At 41.3% G+C, this 22,289-nt stretch overlaps 1 protein-coding gene across 20 annotated transcripts in view; it reads left to right on the top strand.

The window, feature by feature from the left end:
• LOC111863784 (MAP kinase-activating death domain protein) overlaps positions 1-22,289 on the top strand; it is a 121,350-nt gene that overhangs the window by 51,793 nt on the left and 47,268 nt on the right. For 16 of the 20 annotated variants that reach the window (XM_033751192.1, XM_023850462.2, XM_033751193.1 and 13 more), the window contains 12 exons: positions 1,205-1,321; positions 1,922-2,080; positions 3,903-4,110; positions 4,467-4,568; positions 9,672-9,982; positions 12,476-12,682; positions 13,276-13,512; positions 15,727-15,801; positions 16,574-16,774; positions 17,507-17,789; positions 19,265-19,530; positions 22,007-22,165. In XM_033751192.1, coding sequence (XP_033607083.1) covers positions 1,205-1,321; positions 1,922-2,080; positions 3,903-4,110; positions 4,467-4,568; positions 9,672-9,982; positions 12,476-12,682; positions 13,276-13,512; positions 15,727-15,801; positions 16,574-16,774; positions 17,507-17,789; positions 19,265-19,530; positions 22,007-22,165 — 2,325 coding nt within the window. The remainder of the gene's footprint in view (positions 1-1,204; positions 1,322-1,921; positions 2,081-3,902; positions 4,111-4,466; positions 4,569-9,671; positions 9,983-12,475; positions 12,683-13,275; positions 13,513-15,726; positions 15,802-16,573; positions 16,775-17,506; positions 17,790-19,264; positions 19,531-22,006; positions 22,166-22,289) is intronic. The other 4 variants (XM_023850474.1, XM_023850475.1, XM_023850468.1 and 1 more) reach the window with 2 other exon arrangements.

The following is a 22,289-nucleotide window of genomic DNA, read 5'->3' as shown; positions in this document are numbered from 1 at the left end:
ATTGTTGATGGTTTTAGATAGATCATTTATGTAGAGAAGAAAAAGTAAGGGACCTAAAATTGATCCTTGTGGAACACCGTGCTTTATAATTCCCCAGTTTGAAAATGCATTATGACTGGAGTTTTTATTGTTTATTTCAACTCTTTGATACCTGTTTTTGAGGTATGATTTGATCCATTCATTAGCTTTGCCAGTTATTCCATAGAAATTTAATTTCGATAGTAAGATATCATGATTAACACAATCGAAAGCTTTTGCTAGATCACAGAAAATCCCTCCCACAATTAATCTGTCATTGAGAGCACTTAAAATATGAACATGGAAGCTGAAAAAGCTGCTGTGTTAGAGCCATTACCAGGTGACAAACAGTGAAGATACAGCAGTCTGAGAAGACTTCATACACGCTGTAGTGAATTGTAGAGTGTGCAAATTAATGATAGCACTATAGTTACTTTTAGTTACAATCTCTAAGTGTTAATAAATCCAATTATCAGTCCAACCCCCATATATAATCACTCCATCACATGACAATATATTGTCACATGTTAAATGACTGCAGACGGGATTTGGATTGGTAATCGGATTTATTGGACTTTCAGAACTCATAACTACACGTAACTATAGTGCTGTCGCTAATTCACACACACTACAATTCACTACAGCGTGCACTAAACCTTCTCAGTCTGTCACATCTTCACTGGTTGTCACATGATAATGGCTCCCAATGTTGTTTGTTCCTCACCTTCCATATTCCATGGCTTTGGTCCTCGCTGGCTGGCACCTGTCCCACAATTAACTCTTTATGGCCTCAATCCCTGTTCATTGTCTGCCTCCTAGCTATGTCTGTCCTCCACTGGCTACTGCTGGCTAGTACTCGCTTCTTCCTCACCAGCAGACTGCTACCATCCCCTACCCAGCTTCCATTTGCTATGTTTTGATTCTGCAGATAGGCTTTTGCACAGACCCAACAGAGAACACATTTCCAAAAATTCCTCTGTTGCATGCATAACTGTCACTATACTGATATGATGTTTACTGTGCCATAACCTAGGAACGGATGTCTCTTCTGATTAAACTATTGCAGCTTTCAGCAGTCATGCCACAGTATCTTGATTTACATCAGAGGGGTCCTGCTGGGTAATGGGCAAGGCTGCACCTTATGTAGACCAGCAGCAAAAGAATAAGGCTTGGCTTTCTTTTGCAGATTGTGCAGCCACCAAAACTGCATCCGCAGTCCACAGGTGCTGCTGCAACTGGCTTCAACCCTTTCATCTATGGAAGTGATGTGGACTCAGTAGATGTCACCACCAGAGTTGCAATGGTGAGTGCTTTATGCTGTTGTGTATCAGGTGTCTGGAGACATTGTTTGGATTGGTAATGGATTTATTCAATTCTGTGTGCCCAGTTGTCTGTAACTAATGCTGATATTAATTGATATTAATACCTATTACAGACACATTGGCACATAGACTAGGACATATCCCAGAAATTGAACTTATGTATGGAAGCATAGCAGTTTTATCAGCAATTTTAGAGATACCTGAAGATGACCAATGTTGGCCGAAACATGCAGTATGCATTCACTGGTAATGTAGAAGAGATTTTAACTTATAAAACTTCTGAAGGTTTTAAAAAAGCAAGTCGCATGTGAGGCAGCTAAGACCTAAGAGGAATAAATTAATAACTTTAGGTAAGAGTTTCCAAATATGTGAACTGGATTGAGCTGACTCAAGATATGGTCCAGTCAGGGGGCTTTTGTGGTTGCAGGGATGCACTCTAAGGTTCCATAATAGTGGAGAATTTATGAATAAATGTCATGGAAGGCTTTATACCATTGAGATAGTTATGACCCCAACAAAAGCTGAATGAGTAGGAATGTGTTCAGTTATTGTAGCATTCCATGTGTTGGTTCTGTCCTCAGGTTCGCTTCTTCAACTCGCAGAACCTGTTGGCAAACTTTACAGAACATACACGCACGCTTCGCCTGTACCCTCGTCCTGTGGTTGCATTCCAGATCAACAGTTTCCTAAGGTCTCGTCCACGCACGTCTCACTTCCTCAGCAGATTTGCTAGGACACAGGTGAGGTGATGAAAATGTTGATCATTCCGTTAGAATTCTACCCCTATGTGCACCATATTCAGAGCTCAGGCTGACTGGACATTGATTTTACTGTCGGCAACTTCCAGTGAAATTGATGGGCCACGTGCAGAGAAAAATTCTATGATGCAGCCGGTACAGCTAGCACACATTGTTTACTTATTTTGTTAATTATTAATCAAATTTAGTACATAATTAATATTGTACTCACCATTATAGAAGATGTTCAGAATATCTGCCACCTGCTGTGAAACATGTCTGAATTCTTTTAGACAGATTTTGGGAGACTTGTTGCAATTCACGTTGCTGAATATTGTCAATTGCTTCACAAATATTCTGTTTTAGAGCCTCCAAGTTATGCGGATTGATGGCATACACAACACTTTTGAGTTTTCCCCACAAATAAAAATCACAGGGCTTTGGATCTGTGGATCTAGGGGGCGAACAAACCCTTGCTAATAATTCTATCATCCCCATTAATTGTTTAAATACACTGCATAATGTTTGGATAGTTTCTTTAGCTGTGTGTGGAGTCACACCATCTTGCATAAAATAACCAAATCTTTTGTAGATGCCAAATTAACGAAAAATGGATGGAGTATTTCATTAATATATCGTTGAGCATGAAGAATTCCTTCATAAAATATCAGGCCATTGTAACAGTTTGCGCTAATCACGCACCAGACACCTATTTTTTTGGCTGTAAAGTGGAAGTTGAATTAGGGCATGAGGATTATCACTACTCCACTACCTATTGTTTTCTGAGTTAACATATCCCAAGAGATTAAAATTAGCCTGATCTGTGAAAAATGTCAGCTTAGGTTCAAGAAGTCTGTCATGCACATGATTGATAAACCAATTACAAAACCTCACTCTTTTTTCATAATCCGTAGGTTTAATTTCAGGAACAACAGTAATTTTGTATGGAAGAATATGCAACAGTTTAGTTGCTGTCTATGCACCGCCTACAGAAACACCAATTTATTGCACTAATTGCTTATGAGTGAACTTATGAGTGAAACAACAGAAAACTCAGAAAAATATCATGTATTTTAGCATCATAAGTATGTATTTGCCCTGTGCACATCTAAGAGAATCAGCTGTGAAACTTGAAAAACTATAAAGAAACAACAATCAAAATCTCTAAAAACTTTCACGCATTTTAACTGTTTAAATTTAACAACATTATAACATTCAACATAATCTGGTGGAACCAGCATAGCCATGCAGGTAATGTAACTAGAAAAAGAAAATGAAATTTCACTTAGATATATGCCAGAAATGTAAACATTGGCAATTATAGCATCTGTATGTTATTTTATGTAAATAGTATGCTGATACCCATATAGGCCAAAACATGTCACATGATAAAGAAGAGTGTATACAGTTGTATTTGACAGAACCTTGTATACTGGTGCATATACTGATGTCTTTGAACTCAAACTAGTGTGAAACCATATTTTCAAGAGACTTTTAACTTTGTTTAAGAACAGAAGGGAGACATTTTGAACAGCGGCTTATCCATTGTGTGCAGTACTTCTCCCCTCTGTTACTGCTGACAGTTGAGAGTTCAGAGTAGTTCAGAAAGTTCCAGAAGAGCAGTGTAATGAGTATACTGAAATTTACTGATGAAGGTTGAGACATGGTTGGTTTCTGTGTGAAGTTGATTATTTCTTTAACAGTATTAGCTTATTAGTCTTCTTAATATTGAGAGAGTGTGTTTTTGTGAGGTGGAACCTGAATTTTTAATTAATACTGAATTAAACTTGAGGCTTCAGAAACACAAACACATGTATATGTTCAGGCTGTGGAGTTCCTTGCTGAATGGTCGCTGATGCCAAGCAATGTTGCCTTCCTGCGAGTGCACACTGGGGTCTTTGACCCCACCCTGATTGGGGACAAGCCCAAGTGGTATGCACACACCTTGGAACCCATCCGTTTCACCGTGTGGGACCAGTCTAGCTCCCTCAATGGGGCACTGCGGTCACTGCGTCAGCAGGAGCAGCCCACAGGTGAGTGACTGCCTTCAGATCTTGTGTTTGTGTTAAAGTATTCCAAGCCCACATGAATGGCATTTTGAGGATTTGAACAAGTGCAAACCTGACCATTTCCAACATTGATAAAAGTATATTTCGTTTGATAATTTGAAGTTTAAGAGGAGAACATCTTATATTCAGGCCAAAGTGATATTTATTTGTTTTTTTATGGTTCTCCAAATAAACAGTCGCTATTTCCATGAATAGCATTGACTGGTTGGTCTTTGTAATGGAGATGCTTTTTTGAACTGCGTTTTTAAATATGATTTAGATAACTTTCTGACTTTAGAATGTTACAGGATGCAGTTAAGTGCTTTGTATGTGTGTTACAGATGAGAGTGGCTCTGACTCAGAAGGAGCTGAGAGTACAAGCTCGTCATACTCATCACTCAGCGACTTTGTGTCGGAGATGGTATCTTCAGACCTGTCCCCCAGTGAGTTCTGCACTGTCATATACTGTTTGCAGGTTTAACACTTTTGGGTCCACTACTGGTTCCAATTTGAGTTCAAGCATTGGATTGGAATAGTTTCTCTATGTTAGGCTCTTTAGTAGAAACATCACTCTTACTGTCAATTTGTTTGAACATATGTGTAGTCTTGTAGTTAGGCATGTATGTTCAGGAATACACAATGTCTCATACCAGAAAGCTGTAATCTTTATAAAAAGTAAAATAAAGGTATCCCTGTAACAGGCCGTGGAGGCCCATAGGGTTGTGAGATGTTGAGTTTCCGACATTTTCTAGACAGTCGGCTCATAGATTGTAGCAAGGTTGTCAGCCTTAGGCGCCGGCCAACCTTTAACCCAAAGAATATTCCTTGTACTCGATTCTGTTAGAGGCTGAATCGACCCCAGGACCATAGTCTGTAATCTTTATAGTTTATTTTTTCTATTGTTAAATTTGGCAGAGTCAATCCAACATTGCACAGCTTCTAGCAGAGGATGACTTGATGCTCAGCGTACAATGAAGACTGTAATCTTGATAAATAGAATCTTTAGTCATTATGACTTGGCTGTAAACTCATGTCTTTATTCATTTGGTTGTGTTGTCCTGTGCTAATAAATTGACTCCATGGATCAGAGTCCTTGAGAAGCCAAGTCACTCATTTAGTAGAGAAGTGTTCCACCTTTTATGGAACCTGAAGATTCATTACCCTGACCACCGTCTCATGGTGGCAGAAGTTAGGGAGAGACTGCCAGTGAGTAAACAAACAAAACAGAGTTCATATGCAGAGGTTCAGTCTCAAGAAATTAAACGAGGTAGAGGGTAAAGAGCAGTATCATGTTGAAATCTCAAATATGTTCGCAGCTTTGGAAAACTTATTGTCACGTGTTGAGTGTATAACGCGACAAATAATTTCACGCCATATTTGATATAGCGAATTTTATTTCACATTCGCTCTTACAATCACAATTTACAGATTCACAATTACTGCTATCTGCAGTATCACAAATACTAGACTGCAAATGCCAGAATACAACTGACTGGCTGCTGGCTAACTCGTTACTCTCCGCTGGCTAGATTGAGAACTGTAACTAACTCACAACTTGAGAACTCGAGAACTGACTGCTGGCTAACTCGGAACTCATAACTCTAGAACTTGAGAAATCAGAACTGACTATGAATATTCTTCGCTGCTCCGTATCTAGCCTTGTTCTGGTCAACGCAGAAAACAGCCACGTAATAGGCACCATTGTTGTCTGGCGCCGTGTTGCTAGCAACGCTGTCGGGATTTGTTTACTGCTGCCTAGCAACTGCGGTATCCCTTGGCAACGTCACCGCTGGCGGGGTAGGCGAAGGAGTGTTGACTCACCTGTTACCTTAGTAACGACAGCGATCCGATAACGTTACGTAACTGCTGGCAGGGGGAGGGGTGTCCTGCATAGCGCAACACATCACACTATACATTGAGGTGGATATTAACAGAGCCTGGGAATCTGTTAGAGAGAATATAAAAATTTCAGCCAAAGAGAGTCTAGGTTATTATGAATTGAAGAAGCATAAGCTGTGGTTTGATGAAGAATGCTCAGAATTATTATACCATAGGAAACAAGCCAAATTGCAGTGGTTACAAGAGAAAACAACATAATGAGAGCTTCATAATTTGTATTCTACACTAAGTATAATTAGAATCATCAAGTCAAAAAGGATGAGATGGGAAGGGCATATAGCATGAATGGGGGAGAAGAGGAATGCATATAGGATATTGGTGGGAAAGTCAGAAGGAAAGATACCACTAGGAAGATCAAGACATAGGTTGGAGGACAGTATTAAGATGGATCTTAGATAGGATGGGATGGTATGGACTGGATCAACCTGGCTCAGGATAGGGACTGGTGGAGGGTTCTTGTGAACGCAGCAATAAACCTTCAGGTTCAATAAAATGCTGGGAAGTTCTTGCGTAATTGACAGTCGGTGGCTTCTCACGGAGGCCTCAGCTCCATGAATGCGTGTAGATTCTTTACCTTGATTACACAAGCCTGACACTGGTCCCTATCCTGAGACTTGTGTGCATGGCCCTTCCAAGGGCCTCTTCCCTTCAGATATTCTGAGGCATACCTCATCTCATTTAGGTTCTTCAGATATTTTTTCTGAGAACTTTATTCTGATACACTTGTTGTTTATATGGTGTAAAGGCTGTCCTTTGGTTTCAGTCCATGGGTGTGAAGACATTATTTGAACCAGCTTTGTCCTCAAGGAAAATTATTGGGTGTGTCTCTTTCAACTGTTGGTCAAGTTGACAGATTTTCACACAATTTGGTATGAATATGCCACTGGGAGCCATCCAGTCTTTGTGTTTTTGATATCCTGCAATGAATAATACTAATGTGACAGACACACAAACTTGTCAGGTGGAATGATATTAGCACCATTTAATATGGGGTCTGAAATGAAGTAACCGATTTTTGAAAGATGTGTAAATTTTGTTTAGGTAATTTTTTTTTGTACAGTGTAATACAACAAAATAGCTGCTGCATGATATCTGTATTTAGCTTGTGGATTGATGCTGATAACTAATCAACCATTGGAACTTTGCATGTGAAGTTTGGTCTGGAGACTGATTGTACATGTACCTACGAGGGTTGAAACTTAATAGTATGCACTATTTATTTACAACTGATACAAAATAGATGCATGTTTCGAAGTTTTACTGTCCTTCAGTGTAGTCACCAGCATTGTGTACAACCTGTTGCCAGCGATGTGGCAGTTGTAGGATACCTTTAGCAGCGCCTGTTGCCTCTGGAACAGTTCTGAAGCGAATGCCACGAAGTGTTTCCTTCATCTTAGGAATCAAGTCGAAGTCATAAGGGCTTAAGTCCGGGGAGTATGGTGGCTGGTACAGCACTTCCCAGCCCCATCAATTGAACAAATCAGCCACAGCTTGCGCTGCGTGCGGCTGAGCATTGTCCTGCAAAATGATGGGTGGGTTCTGCAGAAAGTGTTGCCGCTTCTTTCTCAAAGCTGACTGCAGGTTGTGTTCCAAAAATGAACAGTAATACTGCGCATTGGTGGTCTGCTGTTGGGGAACGGTATCCGTTAGTATAACACCATCAGAGTCGTACATGAGAATCACCATAACTTTCACATTGCTGGGGTTCTGACGAACTTTTGATTTTCGTGGTGACCCATAATTGCGCCATTCGTTTGTTTCATTTGTGGCTCATATGATTTGGCCCATGTCTTATCCAGCGTAATGATATGGTGTAAGAAAGCCTCTCCTTCGCTCTCATAGTGCTCCACGTGGTTACAAGCAGCATCATATCATAGCCATTTCTGCATTTCCATCAAATCATGCAGAACCAATCATGATGCAATTTTTCTCATGCCCAGGTGTTCCTTCAGAATGTGAAGCACAGTCGTATGCGCTAATCCTGTCTCTTGGGCCAGCTCACAAATCGTATGGCGTCAATCACTCTCCTGTAACGCGGAAAGATCATACACGTCTTCTTCACTGACACTAGGATGACCTGGCCAATGCATGTCTGCCACATTTTGGCGTCCCTCGTTGAAGGCTTTTACCCACCTTGCCACCGTTCTGTAAGGCAATGCAGATTCCCTGCAAGCCTCTTGAAGACCTTGATGACACTGTTGTGCTGTATGGCCTCTGGCTCATTCAATCTTTATCCAACTCCGTTGTTTCTGTTTCGAAAACATCGTGACAAAATTTCATTAGACCGCCAGCTAACACGAGGCTCTGTTCTTCTCGTCACTGCGCGTGCAGTGGGAAGGAAGAGTCCATTTGCTCTGAGGTAAGGTAGGTATGTAACTAACGTGTGTTATAAGTGACATTATTTGGTTCCGTTGCATAGCTTCTCTACAGCAGTGTTGCCACTATTAAATTTCCTTGTACATGTTATTTGTAAGTCAAAAATTAAAAGTACTGGGTCAGTGTTAGTCTTTGAGGTTATGTCTAACAGTTTTAATATACACAAAGATCTGCATCTGAGAAACAGTTTTTCCCACAGTGAAAATGCTTACTACTACTACTACTACTACTACTACTACTACTATTAATAGTGATGGTAGTGGTTGTATTAGTAGCAGTCATTTTTAACATGTTTATAGCAAGANATTAGACCGCCAGCTAACACGAGGCTCTGTTCTTCTCGTCACTGCGCGTGCAGTGGGAAGGAAGAGTCCATTTGCTCTGAGGTAAGGTAGGTATGTAACTAACGTGTGTTATAAGTGACATTATTTGGTTCCGTTGCATAGCTTCTCTACAGCAGTGTTGCCACTATTAAATTTCCTTGTACATGTTATTTGTAAGTCAAAAATTAAAAGTACTGGGTCAGTGTTAGTCTTTGAGGTTATGTCTAACAGTTTTAATATACACAAAAATCTGCATCTGAGAAACAGTTTTTCCCACAGTGAAAATGCTTACTACTACTACTACTACTACTACTACTATTAATAGTGATGGTAGTGGTTGTATTAGTAGCAGTCATTTTTAACATGTTTATAGCAAGAAGGTGAAGCTATCCCTGTAACAGGCCATGGAGGCCCATAGGGTCATGAGACGTCGAGGTTCCCACATTTTCCAGACAGTGTCAGCCTTATCCGCCAGCCACCCAGTACCCCCAGGAAGATTCCTGGTACTCATTTCTGACAGAGGCTCTGTTGACCCCAGGGCCATAATGTGTCTTGAACGATTAGGTCAATTGAAAAATCCAGTGACCTCATCGGGAATCGAACCCCTTACCATCCAGCATGTAGCATAGTGCATCAACCAACCATGCTACTGCATGACGTGTTTATGTTCGAAAACAATAAAAGATTCTGACTCAGTTATGATACTGTTGTATGAGCAAGTGCATACAAGTCCAACATTGTTGCCCATCAGCTGGCTAACATGTTATTTTTTAATTATAAATTTACACCACCTGAATAGACGATTAGCAACACAAGATCTGTGGGATGCGAAGTGCAGGCCATGGGGAGGTGGACATGATGTGTTCCATCTGAAATTGTGTGTTTTATATTGTAGGGAACAATTTGGGAAGAGTAGAGGCTTATGATCATTCCTGTGACTTATTGCAGGCTTTCCGAGTGGTACATCCCACCCAGATCACAGCGCAGAGATGTTTGCTCCTCAGCCCGCTGTTCTCTCAAGTGGACTAGATCTGCGCTCAGTGTATCACCCTCCATCGGTTCTGCAACTTCCAGGGACGTCAGTTGAGGAGGACGCAGTTGCTGCTACTGAGCACCCTGAATCCCCACATTCAACCTCATCTAGCCACAGTGACTTGAGTTCACCAAGCTTCAACAGGGACTCGGAACTCGAGTTTGCTGCTCGATTGAGAGGGGATATTCCAGATTCTAGTTCACTGCCACTGCGGACAGAGACAACGGTATACAGGATTATGTTCAGTATTGTGTCGTTTGAAGGATGCAGGGAAAGTGTATGATGTAGCTGAAGTGGAGCAGCTGGCACTGAAGCTGAACTCATGCTACCCATGTTCATTCTTTCCCTGACCCAAATGTAGGCACCTGGTTCCAACAAGATGTAGGGAAGTGGGAATGTTTTCTGACATTTGCAGCTAGTGGTAGAACTGCTTGAACTCCTTAGTCCATTGTAGGGCATGCTAGAGACATTTTATTTCCTGTCCTGTCAACCTTTATGAGAGTGGTAGACCATATGCTGGTCTTCATATTATGCTTGCTCTCAGCCTGGTAGATCATAAGCTGGTCTCCTTGGTATTATTCTGGATTGCCTTGCAGGAAACGTGCAAAATAAATATTTTCTCTTACATACCTCTCTGGAGGGGATGTCCTAAGATTCCCAACCACCTTTATATACCGCATCATGCCTCAAGCCTAGTAGCTTATTTCTCCAAAATCATTGGCGTGCCTGTGGATTGATGTGGGCAACATAAACTTCCACCGTTTTCAATCAGATTTGGTGTGAGGGCAAGTCTGAATTGTTTATGGGTCACTCTAGCACCACATGAAGTTAGGAGGAGGAAGCTGTTAAGAATTGTGAGGTCCAGCAAGTAAAAAAATAATTACTTTGTCCACTTGCATATGTGGCATTTTATTGTGTATCTGATTGCCTTTTATCTGCGTACCCTGTATGTCACTTGTAGTTGTGTGTGATTCTTGGCTTTATAGCATTTCCATTTGTTACAGAAATTACCATTTGTTGGTGGATTGTACATATTTATCAGTATGTATATGTCACATTTATCTCCAGACCATTGCCATCTTATCATCTCATCATGTCCTAGAATGAATATCATCCAGTTTCAGTCATTTGTTTCATGGCAGCAGGTTCTGTGGCATGCCTTTTCTGTTAGGTCTAAGAGGCCCGCAGTTGATTTTCTGTATTTCAGATCATTGAATAAGTTAGGTGATGAAAGAAGTTGTCTGTATACAGGGTGTCCCAGGAGGAATGGACCAAACATCGGGAGGGTGTTCCTTATGTTAAAGTATGCCGATATAACCCAAAACACCTATGTCCAAAGTTGAACGGTTACGGAGATAATGGCCCAAGAAAAGTGTGGTCTTCTGGCAGGTCCACGCACTGTACCTCTCAGCTGAGAGGCCTTATCTATGTTTGTCCTTGAGTGCGATGATTCACCCTAGCCGTACTTATGTAGTTGGCTTTATCAGAACGCGCAGTCAGCACATTACATCAGCGCTTTCCATTCATGTGCCATGTATAGTGCTTGGAAACCCTAAGGACAATTATGACATGGCGAGTGAGTATTTTGTACTTCAATTTTTAGGCTTCATGTCACTCACAAGTTAGTTTCATGTTACGTACATTATTAACATTACAGAATCCACATATTCCTGCCAGTTTTAATATGTATTTTGTAATCAACAAGTGTGTAACACCGGTCAAAGTTTGACACTTCTCGGGCCATTATCTCCGTAACCGTTCAACTTTGGACATAGGTGTTTTGGGTTATATCGGCATACTTTAACATAAGGAACACCCTCCCAAAGTTTGGTCCATTCCTCCTGGGACACCCTATATATGTAGCTTGTGTCTATGTCCTTCCACATTTTGTGTCAATTGTTTCACAGTTGCATGTGTTGCTGTCGTGTGTGGTCACGCACTTTCTTATTAAAAACATATGCTATATAGATAGCACTGTAATTCATGACTCTAAGCCATAGTTTTGTAACTCATAAAAGGAAAAATAAATATGTCTTCCACTTAGGCAAATATGATAACCAGTCCCTTTTGACATTGCCTTGACATCAAAACAAAAGCAGTTATCAGAAAATTCTTGGAGCTTGAGAATGAAAAATTAGTAAGATATAAAAGTTGATGATGATGGTATGTTAATACAATTACTGTGTTTCTGAACCTATCCATAACGCTATTTTTATTTAGCAGGGTGATGGATAATGTCCAGAATCACAGTAAATGAAAAGTTAATTTTTGAATCAAGGTAGAAAATTTTTCCACTTGATTTGATCTAAAAAATTTGATACCTATTCATAATGGGCCTATCATTACATTAAATTTCTGTGCATTTTGCAAGTTGTAAACCTGCTTTATGCCCATGCTATACATAGCTTAATTCCTGAAAACTTCTCTGCTGATCTGTGAAATTTTGTGAGATTGGAGGAACTGATGAAATATTTCAGTGACTGAGACATTGGAGACTGCTATTGGCACAAGGGTGCATTGCTTGCCTGACTAGCCACTGCTACTGTTANACTTTAACATAAGGAACACCCTCCCGAAGTTTGGCACATTCCTCCTGGGACACCCTGTATATATATGGCTAGTTGTGTCCTTTGTGTTGTGCCAGGGAGCCACATTACATCTTTGCACCTGCACTGTGCTTTCCCCCACTGAGTTGTTTCTTGGTGTTTTTCCTGTCAAGGACAAGGAAGAAATAACAAGCCCTGGAGGAGAGTCGGACTCAAACTCAACCACCACTACCCCTAAGACTGTGATCAGCAACCAGTCATCCCTCCCCCACCACAGTCCAACCCCTAGCTTAGGAAGTGAGACATCGCTAGGGGGTTCAGATCGCGACAGGCCTGCCACACCGAAACCCACTCCACGGCTTGCAAGATCAGTCACACCAGTAAGTTGGCTGCACTGTTGCACTTAGCACTGTAATGTTTGATGCCTGTAGAGCTGCCCTTTTCATGTGTCCTCTTCATTTTGGTTTGTAATTATCCATAGTTAAAAACAGTTCAAGCAGTTTGGTGGTGTCACACACAAAAAGTAAAATTGTCCTTTTTTGATATCCCACACCCTGGGCTTATTCTATAGCAAAGTAATGTAGACAGTTCATAGTTTACTCATTTGTGAAATTTGCTTTAGTAATGATGTTTCCCTTTTGTGTGTTATTGGAGTCCAGGCACCAACTAGAACATCCTTCCACCTTTTGGATTGACTTTGCTTATGTCAGTACAGTTTTCAGTTACAGCCGTCTATATTAGCATTAACTGGGTGAGAGAAATATAGTAATCTTACTCTTGAAGACTGTGATTCTGATGGGTGTTGTGATATGATGAGCTCAGTAACCATCACCCGCTGAAAGAAGACCATGTACTGTTGTTAGAACCACTTAAGAGAGAGTTTGAGTTTTTGTGCCTCTTCTTGGAAAGCCATGATACAATGGTGACCAGTAGTTTAAACTTTGAGAAACTGGGTGATTCTGTGATTTGACAGGTGCCTCCTCTGAGCCCAGGGATGGTGCAGCGTCAACCTAGCGTTGGAAATGTGTTGGCGCGTACATCGAGCTTTGGATCATCCACAGGTGCCACCAGTGGTGCTGCTGCTACGAGTGTGACTCGACAAGGCAGTCAGACGTCACTGTTTGAGCAGTTGGCATGCACAGCCAAGGAACTGGTGAGGGAGACAACAAGACAGAGTAGCCAGGATGGACTGCTTGCCCAAATGGACAAGGTGAGACACTTGAAATTTGGAAATCTCCATTTTGGTGGGTTTTAAGATTACGGTCGTATTAAATTTGATGCCATGCATTATGTTAGATGGGTACCAGTGTTTTGGAGGAATGTGCTGCATCAACTTAAGGATCAGAATCTAGGCACAAAATTCCTCCAAAACACTGGTAGCCTTCGTCCATCCTACATCCTGGAAGACTAATTGTAATGGTAACCATGCTTCAGTTGGTGGTACTACAGTGTTTTGAATACTAAACTTTGTGAAAGGATTTGTTTTTGTAAAGTAATATGGAGAAGTATGCATATTGTAACAGATTAGATCATCACGTTGCCAGGCAACGTCTCCGTAAACAATAGATGAAGTTGTGTTTTCTATGTCATCTGCAGCACACCCACTGCTGGTAATGGACCAATGAACTCAGTCTGACACGTGATATGTGTTTTCTGTGTGGTCTGTGCCATGCAACAACAGAAGGGCTGTGTTTTCTGTGTGTGGTCTGGGCCGAGAGGATACGAGAGAATACGGGAATGGGAATTGGCTTGACTTGAGATCCGAAGTTCCAAGGGAACAGCAGTGTGTCCAGAAGAAGAAGCAGAAGACTTAGTGTGTGATGTTACGTGTGCCATGCCCAGTGCTGATAACGGACCAAGGATCTCTCAGACTGACATGTGACACGTGTTTTCTGTGTGGTCTGCGCCATGCAGCAAGAGAGGGGCTGTGTTTTCTGTGTGTGATCTGTGCCAAGAGAATATAAGAGAATGGAATGGGAATTGACTGGACTTGAGTTCAAAAGTTCCAAGGGAACAGCACTATGGCCAGAAGAAGAATTAGAAGACTTATTGTGTGACGTTACATGCGCCATCATACATTGATATTGGGAATGAGTAATTTAGTGAGACTTCTATAGTTCCTGTGTTATAAATCTATTGCCAGGAAATTGATAGTGAAGAATAGTAGAAATCGACTGAGAAAATTAGTGTGGAATGATTGTAAATTGTATAAATCAGCAGTAGTATAATAATTAATTGTAGTTACAACTAGTGAAGAGCCAATAAACCGATTCACCAATCCAAACCCACATCTTAATCATTAATATACATGACAATATGTATTTCTCAGTTATCAGTCATTGAATCAGAACTGTACATCATAAAGCATATAAATTCTGATGTTCTATGCTCTTTGCTGGCAGTAACCCGTCCTCTCCTGTCATAATTATGTACAGAGATTTTATTTCCAAAAATGTGGAGTGCATTTTCTTAAATGTAATGAAAACTGGGCACTATAACATGTCACATGTTGATCACCATACTTGCCATCCTTGTATATGTCACTTCCCTGCAGCAAAATTCTGTTTTTGGCACATTCACAACACAAAGTTGCAAAAGTTATGATGTTCCTGTTAGCTTTGCCATTTCTGTCCACATGTAAGAACTTGTGTGGTCAGATAACTGCTGGAAGGATATTCATGAAATTTTGTTTTGGAGTTTTTGACTGAAATTTGTGAATACATTCCAGTTTTGGTTAAAATCAGACAACAGTAATGGACACTGTTTAGGATCTGAGGTTCTCACAGTGGTGGTCATGAAGAGTTCTATCTTCTGGGATGTAACATGATGTAGTTTGTTGAAAGTCTACACAGTGTTATGTCACAGAAGATAGAACTCTTCAGTGATGAGCACTTTATATGAAAACATACTTGATAAATGCTTACTGGATTGAAAAATGGTTTAGTAAAGGTGAAGAGACGTGAAGCACATTATGTACCCAGTAAACTTAAATTTTACAATTTTTGAGATAATTAAATGAAAGGACAGTGCATCAGAATTGTTGCGCAGTGCAATTTCATAACTTGTTAATTATTGTTATGGCCATCTTACAAAAAAGAGGTTGTCTCATGTGCAGATGCTTTCTGGTTGTGTCACAATTATGTCCTCTTCATTTAAAAGATGAAGATCGATCACTGAAATTTTGCATTATAAGAGAGAACTTTGCACTGAATATGTAGGAATGTCAGTAGTCTGTGTGTATGGTGATACAGCTTTGCTGCGAATGTGTTCATAGTAACAGTGTTAAACATAATACATATTGTGTTGGGTGTTTGTGCTTGGAATGGCAAACCTCCCTTCATGATAAGTGTTCTTCTCTGTCTTTCTTTGCTCCTCTTTTCTTCCACTGTTACAAATGTTTCTTTTCTGTTTGTGCTGTACAAAGTTGAAACACCATGCGAAGGAGAAAATCACAGAAGCTGCCACAGATGAGGCACGACTCTTTGCACCTTTGGAACAGGTAGATCTGTACTATGCTTTCGGATGTTTGCATCCTTGGAACAGATCACTGCATGGTGTGCATTCACATGTTTGCATGCTTGGTACAGGTATGCCTCTGTATGGTTGCACTCTTGGAACAGATAGATCTGTACAGGTATGCCTCCGTGTGGTTGCACTCTTGGAACAGATAGATCTGTACATGGTATGCTTCTGTATGGTTGCACCCTTGGAACAGGTAGATCAACATGGCATGCTTTCTTGTTTGCAGCCTTGGAACAGATATAGTATGCTAAGCTTCCAAATTGTTGCACCCATGGAAGAGTTAGATCATACTGTGCTTTCAGATGTTTGCACCCTTGGAAGAGAGAGACAATTATTAGTCCCTTGGAACAGATGGCACTGCTTTCAGATGTTGGTACTCTTGGAGCAGATACATGGCACTGTGCTTTCAATTGTTTGCATGCTTAGAACACATCACCTTTGGACATGCCTTCACTTGTATGATAGTGTCACATGTTAGTAACTAGGCATGGGGTTTGGTTTGACGTTTGTGTTTATTGAACACTTGTATCTCGTAACTACAGATAACTATAATAGTTTCACAGATCTACACACATTACAGATCAGTATACTGTAGCACACAGAGTCTTCTGTTTTCACCAGACTCTGCCAAGTATTGGCTCCCAACAGTGGATATCCCTCTGTTCCTTTGCTCACACCCTCGCTGGATGGTAGTAGGCTCTCAGCTCTGTTCAACTAACATCATAGCGATATTTTCATCTTGCTTGCAGTTCACGTTACAAGCCAAGAAGGCTGCAGGAGAGGCATCCAAGTCCATGCAGGAAGCTAGCAAGTCGGCCCTTGAGGCCAGCAAAACAGCGGCTGGCGTTAGCAAGAACACATTTGAGGACCTGACTTATGTCAGCAAAACTACATTTGGGGACCTCACCAAGAGTGCGAAGGAAGTAGCTGCGAAGAAGGGCCTTCTTAAGGTGCACTGATATTAATAACTGTAGATATGCTGACCAAATATTGCACTTGAGTAGGTAGTACTATTCTGATGACTGCTTATCCTGACAGGATTTTTATGATTTTCCTCTGTCATACCAGACGTATGTCAGAATCGTGCCTTAAATTAGTTTACAGTGGCCTCCTTCCACATCTTTCCAATTTGTTATTCTCTAGTTGTAGTATTATTCAGTGCTGTATTATCCGAGCTACTGATAACATTCCTAAATAAACTATATTCAAGTAAATACACAAGATCTTGCCAAGTCCTTTTATAGGGGTGGAACTCTGTTTGCCGCTGTGAGTGAAAACCACAAGATGAGGGTGTCTGAAAACAGAAATGTGGTCCTGACATATGTGTAACAGCTGATGAGAATATAAAGTGTGAGACCCCATCTCACAGCGTTTACTCTCATCAGCTGTGGTTGTGGTAAATGGGACATGGGAGGTTATGATAAGAGATGGACTGCTGAGTTTGTGTTGTAGTTACATCTACTTTTTGCAGGAACATGATTTTGTCTGCAGGGTTGAACCCACAGTCTGAGCAGTGACTGTCATATAAACCTCAAAACTTGTATAAGAGAGGGGCTATTTGGCAGTATGACAGTAATTGATGGACTGGATTTTAGAGAGATGGACATGATCTGAACTGGAACTTGCTTCAGTTTGTCACTTTGGAACAGATTACTGAAACTGATGATGTTGAATTTGTGCAGGCTCTAGGTGATTCTTCTGACATGGCACCAGGCTCAGCCCAGTCACCGACTCCACCATCTTACGAGCAGAATCTCCCACACCAACCTGGGCATCCTACCCACCAGTCTATGTCAGCTCCCCCTAGCCGGGAGCTTGTTCAGTCAGACCTCAGCAGAACAGCAGGTCGTGATATTCTGGGTTCAGGAGGAAGAGATTTCTTCTCCAATGTGAGCTCTGAGCTGAACGGCATTGCTGCACAGACGTCCAGCATGTTCAGTGGTATCTTCGGCAGGAGAGATGTGGGTATGTTCTGACAGCTGTGTCGGTGTCTGCTTATGCATTCAGATGTGCAGCAACAGTCATCAGAGGAGTTCTGTTGCAGTTGGTGGCTTTTAAAAGAGTTGTATAATAACTTCTCCCTGTCCACTGTCCCTAATGGCCCTGAGCAGGCACCAGCACCCTGCCCTTTACCCCATGGGTTCATTGGATCAAAGCATTTGTACTGGAGTACCCATCCTTCTCACTTCAGCCTTGAAAATGGAGGTACCATGAACCTCTGAAATGTCAGCAACACTAGCCCTATGCAACAGCAGACAGAACATCGGCAATTAGATTCCTATTATACTGTTGTTTTCAGTTTTTTTTTTATATTTAAATTTTTTTTCCGTTTTAAATACATTATTCTTATTTACATTTAGTATGGCCGCGCCATAGCTCAAGTGGTTAGTCTCTGGCTTCTCATTGCGGTGGCCCAGATTCGAGCCCAGGTCTGGTCGAGTGGGATTTGTTGTGAACAAAGTGGCGCTGGGGGCAGGTTTTCTCTGAGTACTTCAGTTTCCCCTGCCAATCTTCATTGCACCAAATTCTCCATCATCATAATCACCCGGGGCAGGCTACAATAGGCCAGTCAGTAGGCCGCCATGCCGAGTGGACCCAGATAGACTCCACCCTGCACTAAGTGAATGCATTACATTTAATATAGTGTTAAATCCTGTTGGTTTTTCAGTGTTATCCAAAATTCAGCCTGTATAACAGGCTTGTAATTACTCATATATATTCCAGAGGTTTGATTGTTTATCTCTGCTTTTTCTGAAAACAGGCATAAAAACTAATTTGTCTTTGCCTTTTTTCATTGCAAATATGAAGACCATTTTGTTTTGTTGTAGCATAATATCAAATTTTAATGTCTTGCATATTTTGTTAAAATTGTATGGTATGGTGTCTTGTGTCATGTTGCTGGAGTAAAGCAATGAAGCTATCAGATCAGCAGTTATGACATCATGTACACACTTCACACTTCAGCCGTGAAAATGGAGGCACTGTGTTCCTCTGAAGCATTGCTATCCATGTATAGGAGTACATGTTGTCACAGCCTAGAACACCACAACATGAACAGTCATGGTTGTGAAATCCTCAGAACTTAAAATGAGGTTATTTTTCTCATATCTTGTGCTGCATATTGTTTTATGAATTTTTAATTATAAGACAATATTTTCTATGTTCTGTTAATAGATTTCTAAGATTATGCCAGTAATTGGCAAAATGATGGCTACTCTGTTTTGAAGATTATAGGCATTATTACCATATTGGAAGTAATTTTTGTTTAATATTGTGACAGGATGACAGAAAGAAGTAGCCATTGCTAGGCAATGGCTGGGTAAACACGTGATAATGTCTGATCTGTTGCGAGGCAACTGCTCAATAAACACATTTCCATGACAATGAACACATGATGTGACAATAGAAGAATTGCTGGAAATGATGTTTTCTGTGTATAGGCACAAAGAGCACCGCAAGTGCACACAGTGTCAGCCCACAACCCAATGTTATGGCTTCAGTGTCAGGCACCAGTGGGGCAAGTGCACCCAAGGCAAAGGAGAAGGCCCAGCCCTTTGGACCCTTTCCAAAAGGCAGGAAGGGCCTGGTGGAGAAGTCATCTCTGATCCGTCATAGCCCCAGCAAATCAAGGCAGGAGGAGCTGCAACGCATGCAAAGTGCAGAGCGATCATCCACCAACACAGAGAACCAGGCCTTCCTCAAAGATGTGAGTTCCAGTCCTACTGGTATCTAATCTGTGATCTGCAAGTCAAAAGGTACAGTTGTTAGTACACATAAGTTGACTCACAACGTATCATCACTGTAATCTTTTATGAAAGTCAGAATTTACAAATTTATCTATAGGTTTCCCACATTTCTTTTAATTCCATATAGGCTAGGATAGTGTGGCGCATTTTATGATATTTACTTCATAACCAGAAAATTCAGGGAATATATATATATATATATATACACAGTAAACTCTTAACTAATCCAGAGTAACTGGGAGGAGAGTCGTATGGATTAAGCAATAATCCAAATTAAAAAAGTAAAAGTAAAGCTATCCCTGTACCAGGCCGTGAAGGCCCATAGGGTTGTGAGACGTTGAGGGTCCCACACTATCTAGACAACGGGCTCAAAGATGGCAGTAAGGTTGTCAGCCTTACGCGCTGGCTGCGCTTTACTCCCCAGGAAAATTATTTAATTAATTCCTGGTACTCATTTCTGTTAGAGGTTTAGTAAACCCCAGGGTCTAGTGCGGCTGGAAGGATTAGGTCAACTGAAAAAATCCAATGACCTCATCAGGACTTGAACCCACGACCTTCCGGCTTGTAGTATAGCCCCTCAACCGACTATGCTACTGTGTGACTCATGTTACTTCCTAAATATCATGTTTTCTTTTAAAGTCTGTATTCAACTATGAATGACATTTCTAATTTTTCATATGTTGATCGAGATTAACTGTAACTGAATTAGTGGGGGTTTACTGTATAACTTCAAATGTGTTTCCCTGGATATCCCTACATCTTCTGCATATCATTAAACATATCGTGGGACTGAACAAGGGGCAGGGGTTGGCTGGTGCAGCTTGGCCAGTGCATGCCTCTCTCTGTCTTTCTCTCTGCATTCATGTTTGTTTTTTTTTCATTCCCTGTCTCTGTTTCTTGTTCTGGTTTCTTCCTAAAAAGTGGAGACTTGCCCATTTGCATTATGAACCAAATGTTCTCAGAGTTATAACCTGCATAAAACTCTGGTTTTGGAGTTCATCAGACTTAGTCTGATTGTGAGCTAAGAAGTTGAGTTGAGCAGCCGTGTGTGATGTTTGAGAGAAACTGGGCATGAAGCCAGAAGTGCAGTGATTGGTCAGTGCTGCACAGAATGCAGTGCAGTGGCCTACAGTGAAATAGTAGAGAACAAAAACAAGCTGACATCAATATCTGAAGTGGCTACTGACAGTGAGTTCATAATTATTCCAAAACAAGATAAGTGTTAAAACTGCTGTAAGAGGTAGGATTGAAGATGGATGCAGCATTACAAGCAATTAAATAATATAAGCACTGGCCACGTCCAGCTGTCATCAGACCAAGATGAACTGGCAGCCTCCCAAAAGAACTGAAATTTGAGTAACATCCAGGATAATGCAGTCGGTATAATGACTGGCAACAGGCTGGACAGCCAAAGAATCAGAGTTTGAGTCACAGTAGGGGTAAGAATTTTCTCTTCACATTGTCCAGATGAGCTCTGGGGCCCACCCAGCCTCCTCTCCAATGGGTACTGGGTGCTCTTTCCCCGGGGGGTAAAGTGGCCAGAGCACAAAGCTCCAACTGGTGCTGAGGTCAAGAAATCGTGGATCTATACAACCCCCCCCCCTCCCCATACTTCTTGAAGGCTTTGACAAGGTGAACACCCAGGTCCACTGTGTGATCCACAGGATCCAGCCTCAACCCAAGGCATTCATGGTGGTGCACCTGAACAGAATTGTGCCGTATCTAGTGTCTACTTTGGATCAGCACTCCATGTACCTTGAGTCAGAAATTGTTCTTGCTTCTCTTTCATTAATTGTATACCATTTTATGAAAGTTTTCAGTTATGTATTGTAGATGTTAAAGAGATGTGGTCAAAGTTATTTTTATAATGAGCCAGTTCTGAGAATATGGATGAAGACTGATTTACGCTCTCATGAATGAGGTTTATATTTGACTGATAAAATAAGTGTTTCGCTATACTTAATGAAGCTCTATGTCATCAAGTTGTATGTGGCAGCACAGGTATAGCTCCATCATTCCTGACCTCAACACTAGATGAAGGTGGGTTATTAGTGTTGCATCCTGGACACCATCCTTCCCCAGGGAACAAGCCCCCGGCACCCACTGGACAGGAGACTTGATAGTACCCGGAGCCGGTTTGGGATGTTGTGGAGAGGAGAGAAATCTCTTGCCCCTGCCAGGAGCCAAATCCCAGTTCCTTGGGCATTCAGTCCATATTCAGTTACTACACCAAATGAGCTCTTATCTGAAATTAAATACACATAACAACATCCAGTTTAAACTCCCTGGTACCTTTTTTCATAAGCACCACTTTCATTAATGAAACATCTTGAATACCAGGCATGGCCTCCCTATTACGCTTTCAGCTTATATGTGCTGTGCACAGAATGCAGCTGTTTCTCTTGACTTACTGTCTTGTATTTCTGTGGTGATCAGGTTGTGAATCAGGTGCTTGAAGGAGAGGGCATAGGTTGGCTCAAGCTGAACCGTCTCAAGAAGCTCATGGAGGATGAAAGTTACCGCAACTTTGTCGTGAGCAAGCTGAATCGTACCCTGGACAGGAAAATCAGCCCTGATGATCACATTGATGATGTGGTGAGTAGACCTGTGATGTAGATTTGTTGCGATATCTAGTAGTATGGGGCATTTGGTCCAGAGAAAGTTTTGTTACAGTGGTCACTGCTCCTGTTTCATATACAGGGAATTCTGTCTTGGATAC

The sequence above is a fragment of the Cryptotermes secundus genome, unplaced genomic scaffold (assembly GCF_002891405.2).
Source record: "Cryptotermes secundus unplaced genomic scaffold, Csec_1.0 scaffold572, whole genome shotgun sequence".
NCBI lineage: Eukaryota > Metazoa > Arthropoda > Insecta > Blattodea > Kalotermitidae > Cryptotermes > Cryptotermes secundus.
Note: the sequence above shows the minus strand (reverse complement) of the source record. Positions and strands in the feature narration are given on the sequence as shown.